This window comes from Symsagittifera roscoffensis, chromosome 5, assembly GCF_963678635.1.
Source record: "Symsagittifera roscoffensis chromosome 5, txSymRosc1.1, whole genome shotgun sequence".
Lineage (NCBI taxonomy): Eukaryota > Metazoa > Xenacoelomorpha > Acoela > Convolutidae > Symsagittifera > Symsagittifera roscoffensis.
In genome coordinates this window covers 60,187,536-60,212,436 of record NC_087066.1, presented here as the reverse complement: position 1 = coordinate 60,212,436, position 24,901 = coordinate 60,187,536, and the positions used below count along the sequence as shown (strand labels likewise).

The following is a 24,901-nucleotide window of genomic DNA, read 5'->3' as shown; positions in this document are numbered from 1 at the left end:
TCGCACTGATTCCAACAGTCTTGTTTCTTATTGTTCCGACTTTTGTACTGAAAGTAACAGAATATTTATGATCGGGTCGGGTTTTTTTTCTTCCGACAAATTTCGACTTTTCAATTAGCCTTTTTGACGGAATTTTGTTGAAATCATTCAAATGAGATTGTTGTCCTCACCTTAAATTTGGAAGAATATTTCACCTCTGATCAATTTTTGTTAAGTTATGCGGGTTTAGAGATTGCCATTTTGGCCAATTTGGGACAATTAACGCGCGATATATTTCGCACTATTAACGCGTAAGTGGAGATTACGCGTTATTTCGCACTATTAACGCGTAAAAACTGTTCGAGTTCATTATATGGATAGTCAGATCATTTAAGGCGTTGCCCTGATACGAGCAGTCTTGTTTTTGGCACAGCGCTGATACTATGACATATTAAACAATGCTTTTTTGGTTTTCAAGTTGCTTCTGATTTCAAAGCCCATAATGAACTTTGAAGACTATACTGGACCTGTTCACTGGATACTGCTGCTTGAGATCCTTGTCTTAGCAACTAACTTTCCCATCTACCCAATTAGTTTAAGCGACAGGAAAGCTCTATGAAGTTGGTATGGTTACCACAGGCGGAAACCGGTAGTTGAAGAATTTCAGCTTTTGCAATTAAACCGAAGAAATGTTGCTACAATTGACAATTTTTGGCAGTTTTATTGAAGATTTGTCTGTTTTCATCAATTTTGTCCAATTTGTTATTGAAATTTGTGTGGATACAAAAAAAAGAGTTCTTCCTCCTGTTTTTCTTTTCAGTTTGAACAAGCTCTACCAAATAGTAGACACATATCTCTTTTATTTTCATTAAAAGTCTGTTCAAATTGATTTGTAGTTCAGTGCGCAGCAAACGTTTTGCTGTCAAACAGGTGTGTTCAGTTGGATCTTGTTAACTATTTACCCACTATGGTACCGTGTAACGAATTGGCATTACTACAAAAAAAAGAATCGAACACTTAGGCATATACGTAATTTTGTACTTTCAACAAATTGGCATCGCTGATGCAACGGGGGGGGGGGGGGGGTAGGGTATACTTAACAAGATCTGTTTAGTTTAGCATCTATGACTTGTATTAATCTTGATTTTATCCTAGTTATATCTTATTTGATTTCTTCAAAATGTAGCCAATTTTGTTTACAAGCGCAAAAGATAGATTTCTAAGTGAATTTCTGTACCTCAAAATTACTATTTGTCGGCCAAAAAATTGATTCTTGGATAATTCGAATAAAAATAGTAATACCTTTCCATCATCTTGTCCAGAAGGACCAAGGCATCTGATCCTCTGGGTCGTTGAACAACGTTCCTGCTGTGCTACCCTAAAGTGCTTTCATTGTACAGTATGGCTGCGAATCAATCTTTTAGAATAGCGCCCGTACCGAACTTTTCGGCCCTAATCATATCTGATCATCGTAAAATCATACAAAATTCATGTCTGTAACAAATGTGCAGCATGTCTATTTTCGCCATGCATATACCTGCATCACACCTGCATCAGGTGTGCTAACTGAAGATATGCTCACACCTGCAGTATACATGATCATGCCTGAACTCAACATGCTCACACCTGTATTTCCATTTCTAAAACAAATTATTTCAACAGCGTATGGTGCACAATTTTTTTTTTCGTCATTTTTGCTTTCAGGAGATGCGATGGGAGCGTGGCACTGAAAACATTTGAGTTTTAGATCAATTTTGACACACAGAAAAAGCTGTGGAAATTGTCAAGAAATGAAAAACTATTTAAAAATAATTGTGTATGTATAAAAAATGTTTGAAAAATCGTTTATGAAAATAGTCTGTTTAAATTCATAATCTGTATTTCCTTTTTGTGGACACAAAACAGCTGTGGCTGAGGTTTAACTCCAACAATTCCAAAATATTCTATCAAGTTAGACTTAACGCATAGTTTTTATTCATTAAAAGTTCAACTTAGATTGAGCAAAAGTGTATCACGGGCCAAATTTTTGAGCCACAGTTTATGTCACAACAAAAAATTGTTTGTGGCAAGTATCTGTTTAAATTAGTACTTTTTACCAAAAAGTGAAACTTATCCAGCAAAATTAACATAACAAATGCCATCACCCATCGCCCAATGCTTTCAACAAAAAATGTTTTTTTTCTAAAATGTTTGAGAATGCAGCAATAACCATTATGCTGTAATATTTTGCTGCTGAAAAAATCCTGCGTATCAAATAGGGCTAGTGAAAGTAACCTGCTGCTTTAAGATTTGAATGTTTCAGTGAAACAAATGGCCTGTGCAAATAGCTCAAAAAACCAAACGAGCAACGAAGTTTTAGTTTGTGCCATTTGCACAGACATTAAAACTAATCCTAGAGCATTTCTTTGTGGCCATTCTTATTGCGGGCCTCCAAAAACATGCTTAAAGATCCTCCAAAGGCCTACTGGGTTGTTAAGATGTACTGTATGCAACGCAGAGTACCGATTAAACTTACAAGATCTGAAACCTTCGTATGGAATACGTGAACACTTGGAAAAATACCCACCAGAAATCAGTGTATATCAAAAAGATATCGAAGATATTCGAAAGAAGATGGAAAACCTGAAGAAAAGCACTTCATTCAAACCTCAAATTTGCTCGCATTCGTGAGCGAAAAATCAAGTATCCTTCTGGTGCAAAGATTGCAAACTTGAGACATGCGACGATTGCCTAGAAACCCGGGTCGAGGTCCCAGACTCATGTTCAGACTTTCGCGACAAAACTTTGACATGTCCAGTATTTCCAGACCAAAATTAGGCATGTCCAGACTTTGGCGACCAAAACTTGGCATTTCCAGACTTTCGCGACCACGATGATCCGTCGCCACTGTCGCGACCGAAGCGGAGGTGGCGCGACCAAAACATCGCGACTCATATTAGGTATGTCCAGACTTTCGCGACCGAAAGACTCCGGTGCGACTTTCGCGACCAAGGCGGATACGGCGTGACCCTGCGGCTCAGGGAACGGCGTGACCGGCGCGACTAAAATTAGCCATTTCCAGACTTTCCAGACCGAGATGGAGACCGCGCGAATTTTCAGACCAACATGGAGACGGTGCGACTTAAAAAAAGGTTTCAGGGCTTTCGCGACCAAAGTGGATACGGCGCGAGTTTCCAAAACCGATGCGGAGGCGCGACTAAGAAACAATTCTTTGCGATTGTAGTGGAAGCGGCGCGAATTTTGCGTTCAGAGTGGAGACGGCGCGAGTTTCCATACCAAGGCGGAGACGGCGCGATTTTTCAGACCAAGGCGGAGACGGCGCGACTAAGAAACAATTTTTAACTGATAACTGATTACGACAAGCACACAGTTGTTGCTTTTAAGAAATATTTGAGAAGAGTGGTGGAGAGAAAGCTGCAAAAACTTCCCTTGAAAGAAAATTTCAAGCAAACTGGTAAGCATATCTAATTTTTCTCATGTCATTGTCAAACCAGCAATCATAAAATCGTCTATTTCATTGACAATGAAAATGTAAAAAATTAAAGCAAGTCATATGAAAAACAATGAAACAGTTATTCGCTGCAAATAAAATCATAAAAATTGAAAAACAACAAAGTAGTGTAAGTAAATAAAAATAAAGCTAACCAATTATGCGGACCAAGTTGAGTGCAACTTACCGGAGGTAAGAAAAATACATTTTTTGCAGACAGTGTTGAACTTGAAAATGATTTTTCTGGAAACACATTTTTCTTATACAATCTTTTCTGGCACAATTTTTGAATTTTTTTTTGAAATTATTGTTTGTCTAGGATCATTCTAGAGATCAATTAAAATAAGACAAAAATTTATGAACAATTCATTTAATACCAGATACGCAAAAGTTCACATCTATTGATTTTATTTTGATACTTTTTTAAATTCGAATAAAAAATCATACAGCTCGGATATCAAGGCGAAGCGCTGAATGTTCGACGACAGCGCTTTAAGATCATTTTAAAAAGCTTCTTTCTCTTATAGTTGACGAGCATACGAAAAAAAAACTGTTTTGTTTTTCATTTTCTAAATTTTCCCCACACGCTAGTGTAAATTACAAAAAGATATGTTCAGCGTATTGTATCCTATTAAAACAACCTAATGATTTGTTTCACCTTAATTTCGAATGCATTGATTAGCCGCTTACGAGTCATAAAAACGCAATACAGGGTAGATTTGAAAAAAAACCGGTCAAAACGAACCGCATTCGAAATTTCAAATTTGTTTTTCTCAAATTGTGTTAGAATTAGGCTTGAAATAAAATTCTAAATCTTTCCTTGAAAACAAATTTTAAATGTTCTGCCCAATTTTTTTTTGGGAGTTTTCACTTGTCTAGAACTTTTTTCGACCGTGTAAGATGTTTTTTTTAAAGTTGTCATTCATTATTTTGATACACTTTGCGCAATTTATAAAATAAGTTTTAATGAACTAAAAGGAGACAAAATGCTCCAGTTTTGGAGTAAAATATTGGTTCCAAGTTTCGCAAAAATCAATTGCAGTGTAATAATTCTAGTGAATATCTAAGAAATTTTTTTTCTTATAGTTTTTGTCTAATTTTAAACGGATTTCAAAAAAAACACGTTTGAAGTTTTCAGTGTTGTTCATTTTGTCTGGTTAAGTGAATTCAGCACTGTATATTGCGCTTTAATGATACCAAATTGGCCGCATTTAGCAAATTTCGAACCCCCATTATTTTACAAAAATTGATGAGAGGTAAATTATCTTATAAGATTTAGATCAAAAAAACAAAATCAGAACAACTAGACGACATATATCACGGTGAGGTCCTGAATATTCTGAATGCTTTGCAGCTCAATGGAGTATTGAGCGACTTTAAAAAATTTACAAAGCTTTCAAAAAAAGAAAAAAAACGAAGTTTTATTGCGTTTTTTTTTCAAAATCAATCCCAGCACGCTCTGTAAAGTGTCAAAAGTATATATCATCTGAAGCAAAATAGTTCAAATAGTTTGCTTCAGTTTATTTTGGAACGATTCCTAAGAGGGAATGAATCTCTGCTTACGCGTTATTAAAGCGAAATATATCGCACGCTAATTGTCTTATATTGGCAAAATTGGCAATCCTTTAATCCCCAAAACTTGACAAAAATGATCACAGGTGAAATATAAATTTTTTTAAATTTTAGCTCCGGAAAACAAATGACAAATTATTTTTGGATGATTAGAAAGTTGTGTCAAAAAGCTAGCTAAAAATCGAAATTTGTCTGGAAAAAAAACACAGCGAATATTCCATCATTTTTCATTTGGAGAAAAAAAGCAAATTTTCTTAAGCGACACGTCAAACAAATGTTTTCCACACGCATTCATTTGACTGATGACATATAATAGGCAGCAACAAACAAACTCGAGCCACTCAATTTTTTTCTCTGTTTTCTAATTTTTTTTTCAGTAATTGTCAAAAAAATTTGCCCAATTTTTTTGAACTAGTTTTGGCATGCATCAATTTGTTGTCAAAATTGACCACTATTTTGTGACTATTGAGTTAAAAGTATCAAAAAAATCATCAAAATGCAAAACATACTCCTAATAATCAGACCCCCTAATAATAAAAAAAACCAAAGTCAAACTCTTTTTTGCGAAGTTGAATTTTACTAAGTTGAATTTTACTATCGATATGGCGCAAACCGAAACGAAGGAGTTTTGTTTGATTTGACCTCAAAAAAGTCTTTTTCTCTGTTTTTTTGCAGTTTTTCTTAATAAGTTTTTCCTTATATTATGTTTGACACCAAATGGTTCCAAATTGCATGACATTAAGAAAATTAAAAAAACTGCAAAATCTGCGAAAAATTTTTTATTATGATTTTGAACACAAGTATAGTCAAATTTTGTCAAATATTTTGTTTAAGGAATGGTTCTTATTTTTCTCTTGAGTCTGGATTTTCAAAAGGGAGAAATTATTTGAAAAGGGATAAATTTTCACCTCAAAACAACCATAATTTTTTCAGACTAAAAAAAGTTCTATCAAAAATGGCTAGTTTAAATGACGGAAATTGTCTGGAGAAACAACCACTCCGATCGAAAATATTCCGACATTTCTTCATTTTTAGTTAGAAAAATATGAAAACGACACCCCATACAACGATGTTTTTTGCACGCATTCACTTCACTGATGATATAAAAGCGAATTCAAGACATTTCATATATTTTTCTCTGTTTCTTTATTGTTTTCCCTGTAAATGACTATCAACAAAGTTGCTCAATTGTTTTTCCAGCCAATTTTTTTTGAAAGTAGCACGTTTAATTGCTACTGCGCTGAAACCAATTTGAAGCAAAAAAAAGATGTTAACTTGATTAAACATTCTGAATGAAAACCAATCACATGCGCACGATTAGGGAAGTTCTGTTTGACTTTCCCTCTTCATTTACGTAGAGAGCAAGAAATTTCGCATGCATCACTTTGTTTACAAAATTGGACCACCGTTTTTGGGCTGTTGAGTCAAAATTATCAGAAGAAAAATAAAAAAAAGTTGGATCCGAACAATACATTTTTGGGACTACAAAAAAAAGTTCTCACCAAAATGGCTGGTTAAAAAGTCCGAATTTTTCTGGAGAAACAACCACCCCGATCGCAATTATTCCGTCATTTTTTTCATTTGTAGTAAAACAAATCCGGCAACGACACATCGTACAACAAAGTTTTTCACACGCAATTACTTGAATGATGATATAAAATTGGCAACTATAAACAAATTCAAGCCATTTCGTTCTTTTCTGTTTTCTTGTTGTTTTCTCAGTAAACGACTGACTACCAACAAAGTTACCTATTTTTTTCAACCAATTCGAAAAAAGCACGTTTACTTGCTATCAAGCCAACTTGAAGAATACAGTATCTGATGTTTAAGAAGCATATTGAATGAAAACCAACCACATGCGCACAAAAGTTTGCTCGATTTTTAGAGTAGGAGAGTTCTGTATGAGTTTCTTTCTTCACTTAAGCAGAGAGCGAGAAATTTCAGTATGCATTCATCACTTCTTTACAAATTTGGATCACCGTTTTTTGACTGTTGAGGCAAAATTAACAAAAAAACTGAACCGATGACAAGTTTTGGGTCTTTTCGTTCGAACCCCTCTAATAATGAAAGTCGAAGTCCAACTGTTTTTTGCAAAATTAATTTTAACTAAAAAATGCTGCCTATCGCTATGGCGCAAACCGACACAAAGCATTTTTGATTGTTTTGTCCTCGAAATGTCCTATTTTCATTTTTGATTTTTTTCTTCACTTTTTTTTCATAAGTTCGACTTCAAATGGTTCTGATTTACTGTTTGATTAATATTTTTGCATTTTCTGAGATGATTCAAGGCTCTGGATATCAGCCTTGTGTTTATTTGTAAAATCGATCCACTTTTTTTCATATGAATTCTCACTTTTCTTATTCATCGCTTTAGTGGTGGTATAACCAAAAAATTTCAGGTTTTTTCAACTCCTTGCAATAAACTCACATTAAGGATTGATCTTCTGATTCTTTAATATGGGATTGTGGCTTATTTTTTTCAAGGAAGGCTTTTTTGCCAGCAATCAGTGCAATTTCAATCGAATTTCTTAGCGAATTTGACACTAAGAAACTTGGAAAAGAAACTAAAAATTCTGCAAAAAAAATTTTTCTTCTTCTTATTTTAAAGGCAATTGAAGTCAAATATAATTCATTCACTTTTGTTTAAGGAATGACTCCAATTTTCCTATTGAGTCTGGAATTTCAAAAAGGGAATAATTATCCGCTTGCGCGTTACAAAAAGGGAATAATTATCCGCTTGTGCGAAATATACCGCATGCTAGTTGTCCTAAATTAACCAACAAAACCTTGCTGGACTCAACTAAATTCTTTTTTTTTTGTAAAAAAAAGGCTCAAAAAAGGTTGATCTTCTGAATACTTAATGCGTTAATGTGACTGTTTTCTCAAAAAAGCGCTTTATAGCTTTTTTGCGAATTTTTGACCAAGTTTATGATGTAGCTCAATATCAAGCGGAAGTTTTTTTTTGGAATCGACTCTTAAAAAAATAAAAAAACTGGAAATTAGAGAAATTTCAACTTTTTTTTTCATATTTTGAAGACAACTATAGTCAAATATGATTATTTTTTCTATTTGTTTAAGGGATGGTTCATTTTTTTTTCTATTGAGTCTACTGGAATAATTTTGATTTTTTTTCCACTGTGCTTGATCGTTTTGCATAGAAAATTAACAATATATAAGACTATAATAGGTTTCACCTGAACTGGCTTGGCTCAATTCCTTGTTTCCACAGCTAGCCATTTCACGAAGGCGGATCTAGGATTTTCTCGAGGCGGGATACTATCTTAAGAAATCCATTTTTATCTGACGTACCTTAAAAATGCAATTTAGCAAGCCCACCAGAGACAAAATTTTAGGACAAAATTTTTGCATATTAAGTTTGACAGGAGCCAGAAAAAAAAGACATTTTGTGCCGTTGGTCCTAAAAACAAATTTTATCCGCGGGTTTTAGTTCTGGCTAATGCTCTGGTCATAATATTATCCATGTTTGCTTAGAGAAGAAAGGAGGAATTAACAAAAATTATGAGTGTGGATTTTTTTCCTGGTAAAACATCGAAGAACTGATCAAAATGTCTGTTTTCTATTTTTTAATGACTCGGGTCGTGTGGTTGAAAAAAAATCATCTGTTCCACAAATCCCTGCATCTAACCCTGATTCAGGCATTATTCAGTATTATTATAGAACATAATATAAAAAGATACCAAAACAACATAGCATGGCATTATCATGAATAAGCTGAAATATTGATTATCAAACCATACTAAGTAAATTGTGATATTTAAAGATGAGTAACTTGTTTACTAATTTGATTCAAAAACAACCAAGTCTGATTAATTTTTCAGCAAACAACTTCGTCTCAGTAAATGGTTAAGGGTCGTTTCATTTACCAATTTTGCTTTCAATACAGGATTACTTTGTTCACGAGATGTCACAGAGCGGAAAATATGTAAGTGTGAGTTAAACTATTGCGGGGCTAAAAGTACAAGAAAAAAATCTGCATTTTATCAGCAATTACACAAATTTAAAACTTCAGAACTGCATGCAGGGGCGGATTTAGAGGGGGGGGACGTTCGGACGCCCTCTTCCCCTCAGGGATTCGACCACCTCACTAATCAAAGGGTCCCCTTTGGTATTACTTTCTGACATTCATTTCAGGCCGTCCAACCGTAAAATGTTTCTAAAGGCACCTTTGCCGTCAATATGTACTAATTTTGAATGGGAGCGCGCGCCGAAAAAACGCTGTTTTTCGGTCAAATTTTTTCGAAAAAGTGCCCAAAACGGAATTTCCCAAAAATTCGCCCAAAATGGATATGCATGCAGTCAGGGCCTAGATCCGCCCCTGACTGCATGCATATTTCACTTAACCGTTCTTTTAACGGTGTTATGAAACAGTTTTTTAAAACCAATACCAAAAGTTTACCACCTTTATCATATTATTTCACTATAATGGCAATGCAATATTATGCCTCACGAAAAGGAAGACTATGAACGTAAACTGGTAACAATTTCCTCAGCCCAGATTGAACTCTATACGACAAGGTGGTTAGGTCAGCCAATCTCCGAACTATGTCAAAAAAATTGACTGTCCATCAGAGCAATAATAACTGGATGGACTCTTTTTCAACCCCCCTCGCCTGTGAGGTTTTATAAGTAACTTTTCTGTTCACATCGTCCAATTGATAGAAAATTGGCACACGGAATAATTTGGCTATAACAAACATTATTAGTCTTCTTGCTTAACCTTGTAAAACCCCTCGTTACATCATAAAAATGATGTAATGATGTTTATGTGAGGTAGGGGGGTTACGAAATTTTCTTTAAAATAACATTTGATGTTCAACTGCAATAAAGTATGTCAGCGTGAACAAATGAACAAACTTAATAACTTTTCTGTGATGCAAATTGCCCCATGAACAATTATTAAACAACTTTAAGTTGTAATTTTGCTAGGGGGTGGGAAAATAAAAAGAGTCAAATTGGTAAATATGAAGTGGAACCTGATCTAAACTACATTTTATGATTGGATAAATTAGATATTTTACCACTGTAAAGTATTCAATATTAACCAATCATGATCCATCTAACTAACAACCCACTTATTTGTAAGTGCTGAAATTACTTGTAATTTCACCACCAGAGAGATTTGAATTTAACTTAGAAATTAGTTGCCTCTCCAAGAGAACTTCAGCAGCCGCAATAAACCAGTATACCCTAGATCTATTGAGCCTAGCAGAGACTAGTTAAGCAACCTGAGACTAGAATAGTATAAGAGTAAGATTAGGATCGGTATTAGACTAAGAAGTTGCACGAATCTATCCGGCCGAAAATAAGATAGCGTGACGAGCAGACGGTGTACCCTATCCGAAATTACTCTATGAGTTAAGACCATCGGTTATAACTCATCTGGTGCGACCATAAGTCTCGAACAAGACCTTAATAGCTTAGAACTAACCAAAAATAGATTAGAATTTAGACAAAACATTTTTAAAATGTTACACGACGATAATTTAATCGAAATGTCTCTACGACTCAATAGATCAGAGCCAAAATTCCGAACGATAATAGAACTACCCGGAATTGGAAGAAGACCTCGAACCAGAGACGACATACGACAAAGTAGAAACTTACCAAATAGTTATATGATAGTACGGCAAAAGCCAACACAAACTTTTATATTTAGAATCTTATTAGCAATGAATTTAGATTTTCATTTGCAAACTTAAATCTTGAAGTCAATCTTCATGATCATTTCAGGCGCTAAACAAAAATATTAATATACAATAACGATTGATAAAAAGATCTCAAATCGTTTTTCTAAAATTCTGCAGTATTCTATAAAACATGTTTGGAAAATTTTTATTGAAAATCAAAACAAAAATTAGTAGCATGACAATAAACTGTTAGTAATCATAAAATCATCAGTTGTCCCAGCTTCATCAAACATAACAGCAATCATAAGCTCACTAATATCATTAAAATACTAAATCTTTTCTTAAATAAATTTAAACCATTTTAAACTTAAATTCACTTAATTTTAAAATCAGATCATCAAGGCTTATCCTTGGATGTTAATTAATTTTCTATTTAATTAAATTTAAAACTTGATCATCAAGGCCTATCCTTGGATTAAAAAGAACAATTTTGTTCTCCCCCACCCACTTAGCTAGTGTCTAACGACCTCAAACGTCGATTCACTATCCAAACCTTTCAAAAAATCCGAGACTAATATAAATTTTTGAACAAAACTAATCATTCAAATTAGGATAAACAGTGAAGAACTTCGGTTATTCATCCTTCACTTGAACCCTCCTCTTACCAGACCCAGGATAAATCTTAGACTTAGTAAGTTTAAAATAGTATCTAACGAACTACTCGCGTTCTAATTATACCTGAACCTTGTGGATCGATTTACTATTCTCCAACCCTTGAACACAATCACTGCCCCTAATTAAGATTAAGTAAGTTAACACCTTAGCTTATACTAGCCACGAGAAAGTAAAAAATCATTCTTCGGAATCGATATACTTTTCTCTCCAACCCTGAACAAATTGTAACATTCGTCTACTGCAGTCACACATGAGGCTTAAGAAAAATAGGCCCTATAACCACTGGCTCAAGGGTCAGGGACACTATCTCTTGTGTTTTTCTACCTCAAGAACGGTCGGAGCCAGTTCGGTTCGCTTGTGACATGAGACTACGACCCGTTACAGCTTAAAGGCTACTACTAAAATATCCCCCCACTCTAGAATTAGAAACGTCCCCATACTTAGGTCTCTAGATACCCAAAATACATGAACGCCGTTAAAAACCGGGTTGGAACAATCCGTTAAGTTGCTTTTTTATTAGACAGTGGAACTTTGATCCATTTCAGATGGATCAACCTAAAACTCGCCTTACCTCAACATAACAATCATAAAACACACTCTAGAATTTAAATTTGTACTCACATAGTAGCACGCTCAAGAAGTGGGAAATAATCCAGTCGGTAGTTAACTCAAGAATTAAATAACGTAACTAAATGAGTCTAATGTTTTATAGTTTTAACAATGAGAACGAGTTTACACTCTAGACAATAGTTTTCTTGTGAACCATTAGGACACTCAAGCTGTCCACCTTTCCACCGAAGGTTCACTCTAGTCCAGTTCCGAATAATACTCCAGTCGTTATAATCCAATTCGAGGGAATGCCCTCGTCTCTGTCACAGATGGGACAGCTCTACTCTCGATTATTATAGTGATGGAAATTGCGAATAGCAATTTCCTACTGCTTTTTCTTGCGACTTTCCCGCGTATGCGTCTCAATCGTTCTGAAATTGTTCTGATCTCTTTTTCTGATTTTCAGTTCTCGCGAGAAAATCGTGCATGACAGGTTCCATTCGAAATTTTGAAAAATTAAATTTCACTCCAAAATCAAGTGTTTTTTGCTTCTCTCAAGGTCAAACTTCCAAATATGACCGACTGGCACATACTCCCCGGACTCGAGATCGATGTCCTCATCGCGCGCTGTCTTCTGCCAGTGAGTCCCAGAAAAACCGAGCGTTGCTCAAGATACAGTGCCAGTGGTCATTTACAGAAGTTTGCAGCAGATTTAAGCTTATCTACACCCCAAAATTCACAGCCATTTAAAATTTTCACACTATTGCTAAACAGCAATCAAAATCTGCATACACCTGCACCCTTGAATTTTCGCTTTTCAAGCCAATCATTTTAAAATCTCTTTTGTCCTATTCAATCAGGAAATTGTCATGCAGCATTTCGATTTATATAATAAATATAGTATATTAGTAACAATATTTATTTGTTAAAATTTCTTTTTCGTGAATCCAAGTTTCACTCGGATCCACGCTCAAGCCCCCCTTCCCTCTCAAGACTCAAGATCCATCCGATTTGCCCATTCATCTCGTACTGTTCGCCTTGGAGGTACTGCATCCTGAAGTGCTAGATGCGGCAAACTGTCTCAACAGTTCCTCTTCATCATCGGAACTAATCACAATCTCCTCCCAAGCCTTCAGCTGTTCATAGGATCGCATCCATTCTCTCTGCTCCTGCAATCTCTTTGCTTGGTTGGGTAGTGCCTTCACCCTAGCTTCTCGGTTCAAGCAAAAGGAGTTGTGCAGGCTCAAGCTCACGTTCTTCGCCAGGTCTTCCTCTAGTATCGACTCCCTCGCTTTGGTATTGTCTCTAGACATCTTACCCACTCTTTTCCATCCTGTCGTGATCGCATTACGATGGGTTAGCAGGGGTCTCTTGAAAGCTTCCGGCCTAATCTCGGCCTGGAACTGTCGATACTCTTTTTGATGTTTTCTCATGTGATCTTTCGTTGTCATGTACAACCAAGACGTCAGTGTCGCCCGAAACCATGGAAAGTACCTCAAGCGACTCCATACGTGCCTGACTTCCGTCGGTATGGCGAATACTTTGCACGCAGTCTCAAACAACTCGAGTCTCCTGCTGTAGTCTATCGCGTATATTGACTCAGCCGTTGGCCTCGTCGCCTCCCGATACTTCGTTATATTCTCTTCTATCCATCTCAGAGCTAACATCGTACTCACTACTAAGAGCGTCACCTTCTGCCGGTGATCCGGTAGTCCGATCGACCGAATCTCTTCCACATCCCACACCAGGCAAAGGTTCTTGTGATCTGGATACCACACCGTTTGTGCCAAACAGTGGCATGGGCATTCCCCATGAGAGATCTCAATGCTCCTGAGATTACGCTCCCCTGAGGCTTCCAAGAGAGGCTCAAGCTCCATCATTTTCTCGTGCATCGTGTCGTTGTCTTCCAGGTTCGGAGTACTTCCCACAGGTTTCCCGATCACGTTTTGTCTCTCGTGATCGCTCGTGTTTTCTCTTTCCAACTTCAGAAGATCTTCTCCCCAGATTTCGCTTAAGTCATCTCTCAATTCTTTTGGTACTGTCCCTTTGATTTTTCTCAACAACTTGTGCGAGTGATGCGACATCCGAGCCAACCTCACGCACTTGGGCACTGAGAAGGCCTTGTCCACCAGTATTCTCTGGCTGGACACTTCCACCATCGCCATGTGTAGCGGGTAGTGACTTCCGCACAAGTTGGCCATCATTGACCCTATCAGCGATTTCGCGTTCAATGGCAAGCCATAAGCTTCGCTCATGGGAAATCCCATTTCCGCCTCAAGACCAACCTTCCAGCTCCGGATGTGTTTTTGAGTCACCTGCAACACCCCGGGCCATGATTCTACGCTCAACGCCGTCACTAAATGATGTTCAGACTCCAGTCTCTCCAGTGCCTGCAGACCACACATTCTCGAGAAGAATCCGAGAGCTGTCGCTATATTCACCGTGGTTCTCGCGTAACATTCCGCTATTATTTGCACTTCACTTTTCTCCCTTTCTGTGATGTCTTCGAACCAAGTGACCAGGTCTTCTTTTTGAAACGACAGTATTCTGACGCATGACCGTCCATCGCAGATGTGCTCTCCGTTCCCACACGTCGAATCCAGACAGCTACCCGGCTCCAATTTCTTTGCTGACCCGGGGTCGCTCGTCCTTTCGCTTGGCTCTTGCATCTGGGGCGTGATTAGCTTATGTAGCACACTCAACTTCGCCAGATCTTCATCTTCCGTTGGTGCTAACCTCACTCGCTCTGTGGTTTCCTCGATTAGACTTGCATGGGGATGTGGACACCAGGAGGGTCTTAGTAGCTTCCATATCACTCCCAAGTTCGTGGTTAACAAGCCATTTCCACCGCCCATGTTCACTTCAACTCTCTTGTTTGAGCGCGGTATGCTTATCACCTCTGGTGTTTTCTCAAGAATCAGGCCCAGGCTCGGCCCCTCTTTTTCCACCGCGTCTATTTCCATTATTCTTTCTGTCCAAAACTTCAGTAGCTCCGCTACCTCATGGTTTCTGTGGGCTCCTCCAGCTTCCGAGTCTAAGAAGGGATTGTAGGCTATTCCCATCACTCCAGACACATATTGGTATTCCCCCTTCTCACTGAGTCTCGAGTACTGTTCTGACGAGGCCAGGTTACGGTGAACATCATGTTCTTCCTCGAACTTCTTATTAGAGAACCTCCGTACCTCGTCCAGCTTTCGATGGTTCTCTAAGGATAGTCTGGAACCATCTTCTTTCTCTATTCCTGTACTCTGATATACGTTCAAGATGATCGTTGAGACTCTTCTCTCCATGGTTTTACTTCCACTTGCTCTCTGGTGGCATGCCAGGATGGTGCTATCAGACATCATTGACATTGTCCATCTCAAGAAACATGTGGCATCTTTTCTTCTAGCCAGGCTCAAGCCTGAATTGTCCCTGGCCACGTGTTGCATCAGTGCCTGATACACCTCTAGCTTCTTGCTTCCCAACTTCAGCCTGTCATACGAGGTCAATGTCTCCAACTCTATTCCCACCAGACTCCAGGTGAACATTAATTGTCCCGCAGTTCTAACGAAGGGATTCGCCATTAGTGGCGGTGCTGATGAGGATGTTCTCATCGCCTCTTCAAAATGATCCTTCAACAAACTCTGCCAGGACCTCTTCAGATGACTTGCCATCTCTATCTTGTTAACCTCGGCTTTTTGCTGGGTGGCCCAATTGCGTCGCCTGCGAGCTATTCCACTGTCCAACTTCTTCAAGCAGTCCTCCATTTCCTTCAATGTTTCGAGGGCCACCCACCACTCCGGGAAGTGTTCCTCGTCTTGTTCCTCTCCAATGGATCACTCGTCACTTGTTTGCCCATGTCCTGATGTGCCTTCGAGATCCATTCTTTGCCGATCTCCACTTCCCCTACCTGTCCGTTCGTTGAACCTCTCTTCACGTTTACCTTCTGAGGCTTGAAGTCTTCTTCTGACGTCGAACTGGTGGAAACCTCTATTTCCTTTTCTACTTCAAGTGGTTTCCTGAGCTCCGAGCTGTTCTTGTATGCCGCCGTCTTGCATCGGGCCAAAACGATGGGCGCCGTCTCTCTCAAGTTTCCTTCCGAAACAGCATCCACTGAAGGACTACCCCATCCTTCCACTTCTCTCTTCCTCTTGCGAGTCTTCACATCTCTGCTCGAGGGTGTTGTGGCTATCATCATTGATTCGACCTCTCCATCCACTCCTTCCAACTCTTGCCTCCCCCCTGCTCGAGCCTTAAGGATATTAGTACTTTTAATCATATTACTAGTCCCAACCTTATCCCTTTTTATATCATCAACCATTTTATCCACAGTTTTTTGTTTCAGAGTAGAGCTGTCCTCACATTTCTCTTTTCTAGTCTTCGATCGTGCGTTCCTCAGCTCCACTAGCTTGTTCAGCAGCTCTTTTCTTGCTTTCTCATCCAGGCCCGTTCCTATCAGGAGCGGTTCCCCCGAATCTCACTACTGCGTCCCACAGTTCCTTCTTGAACTTGTCCAGCGTCGTCTCGCTGCCCACTTCTCGATTGAATTCCCCCAGGAATTCCTGCCAAGCGTCATCCTCGAGAGATCCCAAGAATATGTCCCTGTTCCCTTCGAACGTGTTCTTCTCCCTTTCCTCCGAGCTCAAGAGTAACATCCCCATATTGAAGGTCTCACCTGCCAATGGCAACTCTAGGTTCTTCCGCGGGGACGGGTTCAGAGGTGGGGTGGCAGTATCTGCCCAATTCTCTTCGCTCAAGTCTTTCAACAGCTCTTGAGTGGTGAGTTCCTCCCCTGATGGCCCTGGTTCAGGCGTATTCCCCACCTCCATGTCTTCTCCAGCTTCACTGAGAGTTTCATCCATACTCTCTTCCTCTGATTCATTTCTTCTTCTCTCGAGAATTCTTTTGAATCGATCCTCAACAGGTCCACTCCTCTTGTCTCCAGGCGTGTCTACAGACAGTGGTGACGGTGTCGTAGGATCCAGCTTTTTATATTCCGTCAGGGCTACATGCAGTTGACCTGCTGCATCTAGTTCTGTTCCCTCCTGTGTCACTTCTACTTGTTCCAAGCCATAGGGTGCCTTGTATTTTCTCGTGGCAAATTTCATTTCGTCCACCAATGCGACGTGCCCCTCCATCACGATCATCCTGCCATCATCCCATATGGGTAGCATATTCTCAAGTCCTTCCTTCTCAAGAGTCCTCAAGACTTTCCGCACTTCATATCCAGGGGGCTGCGAACCTCTACTCTTTTTCGCTTGCGTCGTCCACGAATTTACTCTCATCTCGCTGATGTGGAAGTAGACTGCCGCCGTGTAGCCGATGAACAGGGGGTCCCAGCCATCCGTGAAAGGCCTCTGCGTTTCCTCCGTCATCATCTTCGCCATTATGGAGGGAACCACCAAGGGACTATTCATTCCCAAGGTCATCCTCCTGACTGTCGGGAACTCAGGCATGGTGGCTGGTAGGATTTCTTTCTCCATTATGGCCTCCAGCTCCCTCTTGACTAGTGCAAAGCACTCCTTCCAGGCGGGGATTCTCAAGACTTCTCGTCCGTCGGCCGTCAATGGGTTTAGGTTCCAAAACTTTGGATACATTTCAATGGGGCCCTCTCGCTTGCCTCCCATTCTACATTGCATTTGTCCCCTGAAGTTGCACACCATCATCTCGGCATCTTTCACTTTTCCGAAGAGTACCGTGTTGCTCATACGCGCCCTGAGCACCTCCTGCTGACACCAATTCAGCGCTGTACCATCCAGTACGCTGATGAGACTCAAGTGCGTCACCGAGTGACGATACGTTATCACCAGGGGATCTGGAAACGCGTACGTCACTGCTGGACCATAGATGCAGGTCACCACCTCCTCTAGACCTCGGATTATCCCCATTGGGTCCGACCTCATTGCCAGGCACAGGTCCGTCAACAGAGGCATCCCTCTGTTCGCCTTCTCCCATTCTTCTCTCGAGGTTGGGTTCTCATCTTCACCCGTCATGTATCGATTCTGCATCATGAGGTATTGCACCAGCAGTGTCTTCAACCCTGCGGCACACTTGTAGGAGCTGGTTTCAATGCTCGTGTGGACTCTCCCCATAGACAGAGGTTCTCCATATTCCATTAACCGATGAAACGACACCAATTCCCCATGGGTCAAGAGCACTAGTGCCAGGTACCCATCAACTCGAAGTGTCTCCACTCCCCGACTAAACATGTATGCTGGACCCATGTTGAACAAGTATCTGGGGTAGACCAAATACAGGGCCAAGAGCAGGCTGATGGGCATGCCCAGTATCTCCTGCACGAAGGCTCCAAAGATAGTCGCCGTGGTACCGAATACTCCTGCCAAGAATTCCTTCTCCCAGCAAGGACTCAAGAACTTGAGAATCTCGTAATCCCTCCGAGTCTTCAATTCGCCTTTGGCGTGCTCTCTCCAGAATCCTGCGATTGTCACTTCATTGGCGGCCGAGACAAATCTAGCCACCGTCATGTCTCTTACCTCGGCCAGCTCCAGTTGCTTCTCTAGGAAACTCCAGACTTGCTTCACGAGGAGTGGTGCTTCCTCCCTTGTCTTATTCGTGGCGTTCTCCAACCTTGGTGTCAAAAATGGCCACCAGCCATTCTCTTGAGTCAAACGATATTTCAACGATCCTAATTGCTTTTCCGTCTCGGCCACATTTCTTCTCTCGTTACTGGGACCTCTAGACTTGCTGGTGGAGTTCGTGATCTTTACATCCATACTCCGAAACCACAGGCTGGCCGTTAATTTGCTTATCGCCGGGTGATCGTCCCCGATGACTGGGCTGAACTTGAGCTGCCTGGCAAAGTTCGATATCTCTAGCAAGAGCACCTCGTCTAATACGATCAGGATGTCGGCTAGTCCATAAAAGCCCCTCAGTGCATGAGATATATCCGCCCATGCCGCCGCCAATTCTGACTTGCGAAGTCTCAGGCTCGATGGCTCCAACTCCCGATTGGGGGCTGCCATTAGAATCCGCCATTCACTCCCTTCTGCTATCAGGATCAAGACCGCGTACACGAACTGTAGGGCGGGTGGCATATTCGCGTATCCAGGGGATGTGGTAAACACCACCTTCGTCTTGGACCCGAATCTCGAGACAACATTCTCTTGCACTTCATTCATCGCCGCAAACAACGCTTGAATGGCTTCCCATATCTTCCTCGATGTCGGAATTTCATCGCCCTTTAGTTGCTCAAGAAGTCCCATCGCGTGCAGGTGATCATTCATCCCTGCAAACAATAGCAGTTCAGGTTCACAGGGCATCTCCGACTTTATTTCCACTACCAGAGTTAACATCTGATTCAATTCAGCTCCTGGCAAAGAGTATATCAAAGTCTCCGGCCAGAACAACTTGGGAGACGTTCCTTCGAAGTCTGATCCCGCCACAATGACTACTCTCGCAGCAGCTGGGTCTGCTCTATCATATACTGCCAGGGTTTTGGCCAGCTGGGTACTCCCACAGGGCTTCCCGTACCTGGGATCTTCCGCCAATTTCGAGCCTTCGTAAGCGGCATCTGGCAATCCCGTTCCTCCCGGATTGAGTAGCTTGTCTACCACCTTCAACTGTGCCGGGGTTGCCAACCTGATTCTGGCGATGCTAGTTCGGTGCTTGGGAGGTTCTGCTATAAGTCCCGGACTCCCCAGCAGCTTGAGAGGTCTGTAATTAATGGGTCCCATGATCGTTTTTGTGGGAATTCCCGTCAGGTCTGTGGTCTCCATCAACTTCGCTCTCGAGAAGTGCGCCTCATGAGCTTTCAACCAGTCCACGCAATGATGCCTATTCAAGTCCTCGTGTGATACTCGTTCGATCCCCAGGGTTTCCGCCAATTCTTGCCTGCATTCCAAACTCTCTAGATCCAGTTCTTTCACCTTCTCGGGATATCTCAAGCGAGCGGTCTCCATAGACTTATTTTCCCGTTTGCTCTCTGCCACTACCACTGAGGATATCGCCGAGCTTGGAGGTGTTGATGACGTCACCTCCTCAGACTCCATTGGCGTGGCACTCTGCAATCTGGTCTGGCTGCTCCTTGAACTGTCTCTAGTGTCAACTCTCGGTCCCAAGCGACCAGCCAAGGCCCTCGAGGCAAGGAATGGTGGGTTGGGAGGTGGTCCTAAAGTGAATTGGGCTGTCTCCAGCAGGTCCGCCTCTAGCGTGTTTATGTGTTCCTGGAAGACGTCGTTCAGCCACTCCGCTCCCCTTGGCCTATCGAAATGGATTCCATCTTTTGAGGTGTCTTCAGGGAATCCCTTTTTCTCCATACGTTCTGCTATGTCCAACAGCCTGAGAGGAAGCACACTCTTTCGGTGTATGTCTCGGATCACCTTGTTCAGGCTCCGCACCTTCTGGTTCATCTCTAGGGCGTGCTGATCAAACATCATGTTGTAGGGGACCGTGCATACCGTCAGCAGGATGGGGTCCATCTGGATCCTCAGTTCCTCAAGAAGGCAGCTCATCTTGTCGCACAACCTCGTTACCTTCCTCGCTTCTCCCCTTGACACGTCGTTGGTCCCAACCATCAGGGTCACTGTGTAAACTTTGGTCATCCCTAGCATGTCCAGGGTTGCCAACATCTGTGGCGTGGCAGCTCCAGCGAAACTCAAGACTCCTGTCTGCCAATGTGACCGTATCTGGGTCAACACCCGCACCAGGCTATCCCCTATAATTAGGTGAACTGCACCCTCTGGCACACGAGGTGGCGCTAGATACTCCACCCAGGCTGCGTCATGGAAGCAGTCCCTCCTGGCTCCCTGTTCCGCACTCCAGTCCAGCCGATTGTGCCTGTGGTAGTTCCCTTCTGTATTCTTCTTATAGCTTGCGATCACGACATTCCTGACCGGCTGTTCCCTCCAAGTTGGGGGAAGCTCTGGCCTTGTCGATCTTTCACGACTCTGCTGCTGCAATTTCTCGCCTAGCTCCTTCAGGCGCGATGAGGCGCCGCTCACCTGACTGCCACTCGAGGTCGAGGTTGGGGTATATCCTGGTAACACCACATCCATCAGGGGACGTACAGGTTGTGTCTCTAGGTTGCGCAGGGAAGGCGTCACGTCATTCGGTATCCAGACCTCCAACCCTTCACTCATGTGTTCTCTGGCCTCGCGGTCAAGGTTGAACCGTCCTCTAGCCCTGGGAGCTTCATCCACCTCCATGCGCGACTCTGGCCTCGAGCTGGTCACCAATCGTTCGTTTGACCTGGCTCCCTTCTGTGCGTCAAGCTCGCGTTGTCGCTGTTCTATCCTTTCCAACTCCGACTTCAATTGATCACGATTCGCGACGTTCTCCCGCACCCTTAACTCCTGTTGATGCTCAGCTTTTTGTATCTCAAGCAACCTCAGAGCCTGGTCTCGCTCATTGACCGCCTGGTCCCTTTCCAGCTGAACCTTCTCCCGATCCAGATTTGCCTGATCCCGATCGAGGTTTGCCTTATTCCTTTCCTTCTGCGTCTTCTCGAGCTCTTTCTTTAGAACACCTAGATCCGGATATGCCTCGGTCGTCTGTTGCATTCGTGACATCGATGGCACCCTACTCGAGCTCTGGCTGGTGGACCTTACTGTTGGCCTAGTCGGTAATGGGAATTCCCCTGCGCCATATTCGGTGTTGTTATTCAGGCCAGGATTCCTTGCCAAGTCAAAACCCCTTACTCCTCCATCCACATTCCAAGACAACCATCTGGTCTGTTCTTGGTTCGATATTCCCTCGGTGGTGTAGCCGATCATCAAGACAGCCTCCGTTGCAGACTCCCTGCACTCACCCTGGTCCTCCAACTGGAGGATGGCATTCAGCATCACCGCCATTCTCTCGTCTATTTGGGTATAGTCCAAGTCCCTCAGGCGCCTGTACAGCTCATCAAGAGTGGGCTTCCTCAGGGCCGCGGGCACGGAGTTCCAGAATCGGTCTGCCATTCTTTGTAACTTCGGGATGTATGTAGGTAGATGTTAACCAGCTCAAGAATTACCTTACCAACTCAAGAATTACCTTACCAACTCAAGAATTACCTAGAAATGTTCTCCTGCAAGTACTTGCTGTAGATTCGGATTATCGCGTGTTCAATCAAGATTCTCTCTTTCTGTTACTCGCTTGAGTGTAGTTGGATTTTCAACTTTGTTTTTCAAACTTGATCTGAAAACAGAAAGCTCATTAAAACTTAGCATATCACGTCCCTAACCTAGAGACCCCCCTTCTACCCATATGGTTAAAATCTTATCATTCTCATATCACTTAAAGCAATTCGATTGGATTTTCCCTTAAGAACATGCAGATTCATTTTATGTTTTAGCACCATCAATTCTTTCTTTTAAAATTCAATTGTCATGCCAATCACATCTTAAGATCCCTTTACCTGCGCCGCACCCCAGTACCTAACTCAAGACTCCTCCCTCACACCCGACCTGATACCTCCATGTACCCGACTCAGGCGATGCTCAAGTAGTACTTCTTGTGAAGATGCACCATTATCTCTGTTTCTGCAAAGACCACATGTAGGATAGCGTACAATTCCCTCGAGCTCAGTTTGCCCCTGTTTGGGTCGTACACCGGCATCGAGACCTCCACTATTCCTCTTTCCATCATGAAGTCACGTAGTCTTGTCAGTGCCAATATCACGTGTTCGGGATCAATTGTGTTTCTGTCGTTGACTCTCGTTACTAGGAAGCAGAGGTATTTGCCAGGGACTTGTGCCACTGACGGTGGAAGCGCTGCTATGCCTCCCAGTCCTGGCCTCTGTCTGAACAGAAACTCTACGTTCTGGTACTCTCTTTTGAAGTCAGCCTCCAATCTTGATTTGAAACTCATGTCCGCCGTGATGCAGATCGCGCTGGTCCTGTTTGACAGGATGAAGTCGCTATCCGTTATCATGATGTTCTCTGAGTATTCATTGGGTATTTCGAATTTCGTTTTGAAATTCCTTCCTATGGTAGGCTCTGGTTCTTCTTCCTCCAGTTCCAATCCGCTTGTTTCCCTCACTTCCTTGAGCTTCTTTATCATCAAATTTTCGGTGTGGGTAAGTCCTACCCCCACTCCGCGGACAAAAATATTTATCGACGTCCCCGTCGATGTAGTCGGGTCTGAATTGTCCTTGGGGATGTCCAGTGGCCTGTCTGTTGCTGTCCATCCGAAAAGAGGGTCCTCTGTCTTCATGTAATTTGCTGCTGATACATCGATTTGCTGAATGCTTTGTCCTTCGCGGCTCTCGTCTTTGACATCACGCATCCACTCTAGAATCCTCAAGTTCGTGTTCTCCCTCCTTTCTATTTCACTCTGCTCGAGATCCGTCTCCAATTCTGGCGTCGAGTAATCATCCTGCGGATAATGTCCACCATCGTCATTGACCTGCCATTCCTCTTCGGCTTCCAGTTCGCCTGCGCTTAGTAGTTCATCGCCCAACTTGTCTGGCTGTATCTTATCGATCAAGAAGTCATCCCCGTACCTATTGTACCTCATACCTGTTCGTTTACGATTGCCAGTCCTGGTTTCCGGTGGTGTTGGTCGATCCGGCTCCATCCACTTCGGTACCTCGTTTTGCTCTGGGTCGTTCCAGTCTTCTTCTACAAATGAACCTGCATCCGACTCCACTTCTATCTTTTCGTTGTCGTCCAAACTCAAGTTCTCATTACCATCATTTTTCTCTCTAGTGCCTTTCTCATTCACCTCACACGCTGGTTCCACCACCAGGTACTCAAGACCTTCCATGTCTTTTGGTAGGCACCAGTCCTCCGGGGACGGGACATGAGGCTTCAGATTTTCGTAATGTGCTGCTCGCCCTGTACTCAAGCGATAGAACCGTCCTTGTTGATGTACTTCCGTAATCATGAACGGTCCTCTCCATTTCTTGAGTAGTTTCTTTGTTCCCTTGGGCGGTATGACATTTTGGAAGACCCACACGTATTGGCCCACTTCGTATGGCTTTGCTCTTAGTATCTTTTCGTCATATTTCTTGCGTTGCCTCATTTGCGCTTGCGCCGTGTTTCTCCGACATAGCTCGTTTAGCTCTTGTTGTCTTTTGATCGCTTCCTTCACGTATGCTTGAGGTGACGTCCTCTTCCCCTCGTACTCCGGGTAGAAGAATGTTATAGGCATTGCCCTTTCCCTGCCTGTCAACATCATGAAAGGACTGATACCCGTCGTTGAGTGCTGAGTACTATTATAGGCTCCTACTACCTGTGGCAGGTATTTGTCCCAGTCCGTCATGTATCTCGAGCAGTACACCCTGAGCATGTTGACCAGTGTCCTGTTCTGTCTCTCTACCAACCCATTGGTCTGTGGATGATAGGTCGTCGAGTGCGCTTGAGCAATGTGTGATCTCTTCATCAATTCTTTTGTCAAGTCCCCCACAAAAGCCTTGCCGTTGTCCGACTGGAAAGTCATTGGACAACCATACCGCGATATCCAATGCGTTATCAGGTGATCACATGTCTCCTCTGCCGAGGCTGTCTGGCACGGAACCGCTTCCGCCAACTTGGTGAAGTGATCTATTATAACTAGTATTTGGTTATAACCCGACTCCGTCATGCAGATTTTCTGATGGTCTATCTGCACCACTTCATTGAATTCCGAACTCTCGACAGACTTGAGGGGAAACTTCATCTTCCTTGGGTCTTTTACTTGAAGGCATGCTAGGCAGGCATTCACCCATCTCTCGCAAGCTTTTCTCATTCCCGGCCAATCAAACCTGTGAAGTATCCTTTGTTGTACTTTATCTATCCCCTGGTGGCCCATCTGGTCGTGTGATCTGAAAAGCACCTCCGTTTGGTACAATTGTGGTAGTATGATGAGGTTGTGTTTGTGTAATATTTTTTCCTCATCTCTTCTCTTGCACGCTACCACCCCTTCAGCTGTGTGATAAAGTAAATCTCTCTTTTCTTTGTAGAACTGGCTCAAGATCTTGTAGCTGTCTTCCTCAAGTTCCCCCTTCTCCTTGACTCCCGAATGGATCCATTTGGAGAGGTTACTTGTCATTTTGTCATTCTTCTGGGCCCTTATTAGGTCAGACAGC

At 42.2% G+C, this 24,901-nt stretch overlaps 1 protein-coding gene across 1 annotated transcript in view; it reads left to right on the top strand.

Moving 5' to 3' along the window:
- Positions 1-8,836: 8,836 nt before the first annotated feature.
- LOC134845774 (broad substrate specificity ATP-binding cassette transporter ABCG2-like) overlaps positions 8,837-24,901 on the top strand; it is an 81,962-nt gene continuing 65,897 nt past the window's right edge. The window contains exon 1 of the mRNA XM_063862851.1: positions 8,837-8,984. Coding sequence (XP_063718921.1) covers positions 8,964-8,984 — 21 coding nt within the window. The 5' untranslated portion in view covers positions 8,837-8,963. The remainder of the gene's footprint in view (positions 8,985-24,901) is intronic.